The 8,341-nt window shown below is 42.3% G+C and overlaps 1 protein-coding gene across 4 annotated transcripts in view; it reads right to left on the reverse strand.

Annotated features, from left to right (window-relative positions):
- IL1RL2 (interleukin 1 receptor like 2) overlaps window positions 1–8,341 on the reverse strand; it is a 52,194-nt gene that overhangs the window by 9,041 nt on the left and 34,812 nt on the right. For all 4 annotated transcript variants that reach the window (XM_003274875.3, XM_012512465.2, XM_030827595.1 and 1 more), the window contains one exon: window positions 4,303–4,446. In XM_003274875.3, coding sequence (XP_003274923.1) covers window positions 4,303–4,446 — 144 coding nt within the window. The remainder of the gene's footprint in view (window positions 1–4,302; window positions 4,447–8,341) is intronic.

The raw sequence follows: 8,341 nt of genomic DNA on the forward strand, positions 1-8,341 counted from the left end.
TTTTTTTTCTATAGATAGAAAATGGGGAAAGAAACATTTCATAAGCTTCTTATGTTTCTGAACTTTTGGAGAAGGAATTCAATTTTCCCATTTAAAAATATGATCATATTAATCCTTTGGTTTCTGATGAAGGGCTGGGTGAGTTGATGCTCGGTTCACCACAGAGAATAACCTCTCTGGTAAATACAGTATTTCCTGGTCTATTCTAAACTACAGCAGAGATGCAGGCTTATTGCCACTTGTCCCAGACCTTGCCACTAGTTATCTCTCTTCTCTCAATCTGTTTCTCTTTTTTCCTACTGTTTCTGATGTTTAAAACAAACAAACCTTGTGTGCTAAGTGTATTCTCTCTTTTGCGAATGTTCCCTGTTCTCTGTTTCTAAACAAGGTGTCTGAGGATATAGGTACTTGCTGCTCTCCAACTTCAGGATCAGAAGACATTTGAGTAGGAAGAAAGTCTCACACCTTTTAAAAATTCAAAATGTACAAATGTGCCCCATTTTTTGGTCACCTTTTTTTTCTGTCTGTCTGACTAAGCTTTTGAGTAGAAATAGAACTTGCTGATGTTGTCAAAATGTAGTGAGTTTTCATCACTTTCAAATGACTAATTCATAATTTACTGACCAATACATTAATAGCAAAAGATCAAGTTGTAGTCTTTTGCTTTTTGCATCAGGCCTCTGGTTTTGAAGAGCCTTGCCAGGCAACAGCACCTCAACATTTCCCGGCTTTGCTTCTCATGATCAACCGTGTGGCACATGGTTCTATCCTCAAATTATGAGTAAGGAAGCTGAGACCAGCAAGAATGTGTGATCTCTCCACAGTCTCCCAGCTGGTGAGTGCATAGCCTTGATGTAAACCCAGATCCACTGCTCCTTTTGCTGTGACTAAAATGAGAAATGGGAGCAGGAAATTTCACAAAACTTATCCCTGATTAGTCCTGTGCAGCTGTGTCAGTCTGAATTTTCCAAAAGTAGCCCCAGCAGAATTTCCAGTCCCACATGTTCTTCCAGAACTTTGCCACACCCTCACAAAGAAGCAGAGTCTATTTCCACTCCCTTAAAATTGTTATGTCCTTCTTGGTCTTGGCAAAAATATGTAAAAGCTCATTCACATAAATTAATAGCTATGAAATATTGTCTAAAGATTATTCAATTCCCTACTTTCTCTCAATATGATATTGCTAAATTTTAGGCCTGATCAAACCAGAACAGTGGAAAATTCAGATTCAATCTGGCCTCCACGCAAATGCTTTTACTGAACTGCAGGAGGTTTGGTGGGTTTAGCCCCAATATGCATAGAAAACACTAGAAGAAAAGCCACACAAAACACGCTATGACCTTTACCATGGGAAAGTTGTTGCAGTCAAGCTTCCCTACACCATGCCCTTTTGAAATGAGGACTCCCTATGGAAAAGAAAAAAAAATCTGCCTTTGGAAATTAGTCTCAGAAAAAGTCATGTTCTCTCATGAAAATCTGAAAGGTTGTTGTGAACGGCACACAGTGGATCTTGTCATTGCCTTTGCTTTAGCTTGAAAAGCAAATTCACCTTTAATAATTGTTAAAGGTGTCATTAACTCTACCCCGACTTGTTTTCCCGTTGTCCCCTTGGTTTCCCTTTGATCACTCCAACTGTTTGGCTTGTCTTCGTTTCAACCATTCTACCCTACATGCACATTCTCCAAATACCTATCTGGAGTAAGGCCAGGCATTTTCAAATCTCTCTAGGAGATCTGTACACAGACCCTTCCATCCTCATACACACACGCACCCCTGCCAGGAGAATTTTTAAAGCTCCAGTGGCTTGCTAGAGAAGATACAGAACTTGCTGACTTCAGCCAGGGCTGTAAATGGCTCCTCCTAAAATGGTGAGTCATGCACACCTAATTATTAATTGAGTGATACACTTAGCTAACCTAGTCAGGATAAATGACTTATTCTACGAAGGACATTATTTCTCTCTTATTTTCATCCATTAATCAGTATTTCCTGATTTAACTCAGAAAATATCCTCAAGGGGAACAAGGACATAAACAGGATCTGGGACTAATCTCAGAATCTCATCAGTAGCTCACTGTTAAAGCCAACACACAGAGATATTACAGGGCAGTTCTCGTAGATGGAGCTGTAGAGAATTTCATCATAAAATGCACACATACTTTTCCGAACTAAGCAAAATAAAAATAAAGAAAAAAAGGACCCCTGGCTGCCTGTTGGCCTCCATCGCCAAATCCTCTGCCCACTGGTGCAGAATCTGGGCTGCGTCCCAGTCTTGGCAGAGGGCGGGGCTGCCTAACTCTCTCATCTGCCCAGCCCCCGCTACTCCGTGTGAGTCACTATTCCTGTTTTCTCTTCCTGCTAAACTCGACCTCACTAGCAGCTTCCCCACACACTCTGCACAACACCCATAAGTCACGGCTGTAGTCACGCTTCTGGGAGTTGCAATGACTCACTGAGAGAGTCACTGAGTCACTCAGTGAGAGAGTCCCTGACAGAGTCAGTGAGAGAGAGAGAGACTGTGAGAGAGACACGCCACGGGGCCTGAGCTTCCAGGAAGAATACGTAAAGTGACGCAGGCTTCTGTTAGTCAAAAAGTAGAAAGCAACTGAACCACTCAACTCTGTGTCAGAAAACAATCAGTGGTGGGGGACTGAACTGTCTTCTTCTCAAAGACGCAAGCAAGCGAACAGTCATGGGTGTGCTTAGACGGGGCGGCCTCTGCAGATGCCAGAGCCAAAACCAGAGACCCCCTCCCCATGCCCAGTCAGACTATCCACAGTGCTAGGAGCACTTCAGGTTGCACTGGACACTTAAGGTTCCGATGACTTTCGTCATTAAAAAGGAGTTTATTGCTTTCTACATTGCGCAGGGTTGCTAATTCTGATTTCTGAAATTTAATTTGGAAAAAATCCAAGTTAGGATAGCTATGTTTTATCAAACATGTGGGCAACAACTGTGCTGTGTATTTTATGTGCAAAGCAAACTCTTGATGCCAGTGACCTCTTTTATGTTTTAGCTGGCCCATAAAACATTCTCAGACACCCAGTTTCCCTCCCTTTCCTGCTCTTGTCGCTCAGGCCTCTGGACTTAAAACGTATAAATTCGTGCATCTCCACACAGATCAGCTGCACCAGGCTTCTTTGGGCTTATATTAATTTTTTTCATCTAATTAGGGGACATTAGAGCAGATTTATTACCTTTGCAAGGCCTTAATAGATTGTATCTGTTCTGAGACAAAACAAAACAAAACAAAAGTAGCATAAAGAGTCACGAGCACCATGGTGGGAAATGCCAGGCTCTCAGAGAGTCAGGATCACACTGAGGCATTTCTGTGCCAGACAGCACTGGCAGGACATAGGCCGACAGACTAAAATCCACAGCTGTGGTGTTGGGGATGTTTTGACCTCCAGACAAGCAATAGAGGCCACCCTGTGCCCCAGGCCCCAGCTGAATGCTTCCCTGTACTTCAACTCAGTTATTCCCACTGTCAAAAACCAGGATTTAATCACTTTCCCTTTCTTTGTTTCTTTCTTTTTTCTTTCCTTCCTTCTTTTTTCCCTTCCTCCCTTCTCCTCCCTCTCTCTCCCCTGCTTTCTTTAGTTTCTTTTCTACAAACCTCCCTTCTTCCCTCCGTTTTCCCTCCCTCCCTCCCTCTCTCCTTTCCTTTCCCCCTCTCTCTCTCTTTCTTTCCTCCCTCCCTGTCTCCTTCCTTCCTTCCTCTATTCCTTTCTATGGCTGAGAAATAGAAGAAAGTTAAACATCTTTCTAAGTTTACATAGGGAGTAAGTGGAGAAGTCATATTCAAACTTGGTTCGATCTCTCTCCCTATTTCAGAGTTGAAGACTTAAATCCCTTCAGGCACCAAGTACAGGGCCTAGAGAGAGCTCCAACCACAGGCAGCTCATCCCTCTCCATGACCCAGCTTCTGAGAAAGTACCCACAGTGCTGAGCACACATCATGGATGGAGAGCACTTTGCTCTCGGAGAAACTTTCCCACAGTGGACGGAGGATGGACGTGGAAACTTTTGTAACATGGTTGCAGCAGGACTTAGGAGATGATCTCCTCCTGCAGCTTAGCAAATATTTCCTCAATCACTACAAGCCTGCAAGCCTTATCTGACCAAATGATGCTGGTGATTAGGGACAAATCTTTTCTCTAAAGCCTAGGCAGCTCCAAGGAGATTCCTTTCCCTAAATTTGCCAACAATGTAGTAAAATATGACAAAGTATATTTGAAATTGTTGTATATGTATAAGAGGATGCCAATTTTGAGGAATTTTTCAGTGATTACACACACTTACCTTCTATGGCCTCTGTAGAATGGAAGGCACTTCGATACCAAAGAACAATGTCAATCTTAAAAATATTGTATATGTACACAACAGACACAGCCACAGCCACCAAGGCGATAAGCCCTCCTATCAAGTAAGCTCGAAAATCTGGAGCTACAAATGACAGCAAAAAAAAAAATAATAATTACTATAGTTATAATAATGAAACAAAGAGTCCATTATATACTTTACTAATACAGATCACATTATGAATGCCAAATGAAAGGTTTTGGATGTCAATGAGGGCACTGCTTAAACATTTCTTTAAAGTCAAAAAAGTGGTATGGGAGCAGAATAATCTGATCTGGACCATGATTGTTAGGAAACAAGTCAGCTCCTGGGAACTTATGAGAGTAAAAGTCTGCAGAGCCCTAGTTTCCGGTGGTAGACACAGCATGGACCCAACTGGACGAGGACTGCTTTCAAAACACACATGTCCAGGTTCTGCTGAGTCAACATGAGACTGTCCAGAGGTGGCGCCTGAGTATGTTCATGGGGCAGCTTCTGCAGCTGGTTCTGCTGCCCGTTCTTGATTACAATCCTATTGTAACTGCTTTCCCAGCCATTCAAAGTTGAGCAGCTGGACTCCCATCATCCTTAAAGAGCCAACGGTTGTCCCCTCTGGAAGCCAGCATGGCTGGCTCCACAAGACAGGCCAAGAGCCAAACTCTCACCTCATCCTTTCTGTGCCATTGATTTCCAGGCTGGGTGCCTGTCCGAGAGGCACAGTCTCAGAAAGAATGTTTACACCCTAGCCTGCTTCATGAGTACATGCAGAGCAATTATGAGCCCAAGTGGTGGGCAGGAGATGGCCAAGGAGCAGAACCGGCTCCTCTGGAACCTCGAGTCCCTGAAAACATGCTCCTGCACATCCAAGAAAAGGAACAGCATGGCTTCTGCCTCACCACAGCCCAAACCCATACCACCAAAGAAGACCCTCTAAGAAGGAAAGAATTAGAAAAGGGGAAGGGGGAGACAGGAAGAAAAGTCCTCCCCATTCTTAAAACCCACCTCACACACCACTTCCTTCTTTAGCCCCTTCCTCATCCTCCAGTCCTCACTGGATGGTGGGGTGGGCAGAGGAGGGGAGGAAGAGGGTTTTTTTTTTTTTCTGAGCCTCTAGAGCACTTTAATTTTTAAAAAATTTTATAGGTACATAATAGTTGCACATATTTATAGGGTATGTGTAATATTTTGACACAAGCATACAATCTGTAATGATCAAATCGGGGTAATTGGGATAACCATCTCCTCAAACATTCATCATTTCTTTGTGCTGGGAATATTCCAAATCCATTCCTCTGGTTATACTGAATTATACAATAAATTATTGTTATCTATAGACATTTTGTTGTGCTACCAAACACTAGATCTCATTCCTACTATCAAACTGTATTTTTTTCTTTTACCCATTAACCAACCTCTCTTTATCCTCACTTCACCACTACCCTTCCCAGCCTCTGGTAATCACCATTCTTCTCTCTACCTTTATGAGATCAATTTTTTTAGTTCTCATATATGAGTAAAAATGTGCAATATGTGTCTTTCTGTGTCTGGCTTATTTCACTCGACATAATGGCCTCCAGTTCCATCCACTTTGCTGCAAATGACAGAATTTCATTCTCTTTTATGGCTGAATAATATTCCATTTTGCATCTATGACAGAATTTCTTTATCCATTCATCCATTGATGGATGGACACTTAGGTTGATTCTACATCTTGGCTATTGTAAACAGTGCTGCAATATACATGGGAGTTCACATATCTCTTTAATATGCTAATGTCGTTTCTTTTGCGTATATAATCAGCAGTGGGATTGCTGGATCATATGGTAGTTGTATTTTTAGCTTTTTGAGGAACCACTATAATGTTTTCCACAGTGGCTATAAAATACTCATTAAAGAGCTTATTGCCACCTGCCCTAGGCCACGCCATGTCGTAAACATCTTGAGGCTCAAGATTTCTCATTTACTATTGCACATCTTTAAATACATGGCACAATAACTAAGAACACATTTGGTGCCAAAAAAATTAATTCATTGAGTAAGTCCCAATGCAGCCAGTATAGACGCACTGCACTACACACCGGTGCCCAGTCCAATCCTGGGCACTTGTGAGAACCTCTCACTTCAATCATAAGACAGATCCTTCCTGCTTCCTCATCCTCTACTCCTCTTTGCCCTTTCCCAGCTCTTGTTGTAATTCTTTCTAGGGGTAACACTGCCACCTCTCCCTTTGGGACGACTCATGTCTGGGAATATTTAGTGTCTATTTCAGAGATCTTGGTTTTGTTAGCTGTCCTGATAAGAAGACCATGCCCACAATACTAATGAGGCTCAGAAAGCCTCTGGCACATAGACAGGAGTGATGCTCTAAAATTCTCGGGCTCTTCACTCATTGCCTTCAGGAGTGCTGATGCCCTCTGCTCTGTAAACAAGCTAAAAGAGAATGAAATTGGAAATAGGACATCAATGAATACATTCAGAGGGACTCAGGGTTTTGAAATAGAAATAAATGGGGAGCCCATTGTTGAGGTACTAGATGTCCTGTTAAAGGTTAATGGTGGTATTCACCATCTGAGTCATTTGACTACTACTAGCCTTCAACTGAGATGGTGGGTGAGCATAAGTAATACGCGAATTCACAGAAGAGCACACCCGATTTAAACAACTTTCTAGAGACCCTGCTTCAGAAAAACCAAATAAGATTCAAATCTGGAGGTGTCTTTAACAAACATAAGGAAGTCAAATGGAGAAGCTATAACCTTAGCTCTGTCCCCAAGTAAACCAACAAGAGGTTTGGATTTAAGAGGGTGAAGTTCCTGGGAACTCAGGACAAAAAAAACTAAGTCAGCAGAACCAAAATATTCTACATTTGAGATAAAATGAGCATGGCCAGGAACTAAAGGATTTAAGAAGCATGAGCTTAAAACAAAGGGGATAAAGGACTCCATCCCTCCACAAGCTTGACAAGTGTTAACTAACTGGTCACAGCATTAGCTCCTCTGAGCTTGGACTTGGCCTCAGAATCCTTCAGAACACAGTGCTTTCAAAAAGTTCAACAAGTCAGTATTGGGATGGAAATCACTATTGGTCAGCTTCAGTCTATATTATCCAGTAAAGAACTCAAACTTCTAGGTTGGGACAGATTTAAGTTGCATCCACTTCAGGTCTCGTGGACTCTCCAAGGCTTCTTACAACTGCTTCTCCTCTTTTCTCTGGGGTGGACCCTGAGTATCTCTCTCTGGCCTAAGCGAGGCTGCATTTCTGCTGTAAGCCAATGGAGAGTCAGAAGGGAGGAAACGCCAGCAGGCTCTGCTTGGGTGAAAACAGGTTTCCAACCTGTCCCCACACCTACCGCACGTTTCTGCACTTGTCTCAAAGTCACCTCCTTCATCACAATATGAGCTCACAAAAGACCCGCCTTTGTCCCTGATCTGGCTCTCTGTTCTGTGGGGTAGATGAAGGTGACAACTGGGAAATGAGTGGGAACAAGTAGATCAGGAGGCCCTGAATGCCAAGCCGGGAGTTTCCATTTCATCACCTAGCAGTAAATATCGGTGAATCACATTGTAGAACAGTATGGCATTATATAGAAATGTTAATGACAGACGCTCACCTGGCAATTCTACTCTTCATGATATATCCTGGAGGGATGCCTCTACATGGGTACACAGACACACAAACAGGAATTTCCATAGCAGTATTCTTTGTTAAGAATTCCAAACTCAAAACAAGCAAACCACATATTTATAGCCCAGTGGATAAATTGTGACTCAGTTATTCAATGGACTAGGATATGGCAACGTAAATTAATGAACTAAGCTACATGCTATATCAGTGATACACTGATAAGCCCCCACACCTAAGAAAATAAAGCATGCTATATACTTCTCTTAATATAAAACTCAAAAACAGGCAAAAATAAATTGTATTATTAGGACTATCAGCATAGATAGAAAATCAAAGAAATGACTTTCCTAAAAGTTGGGGGGATGATTATCAAGAG

Source organism: Nomascus leucogenys, chromosome 14, assembly GCF_006542625.1.
Source record: "Nomascus leucogenys isolate Asia chromosome 14, Asia_NLE_v1, whole genome shotgun sequence".
NCBI lineage: Eukaryota > Metazoa > Chordata > Mammalia > Primates > Hylobatidae > Nomascus > Nomascus leucogenys.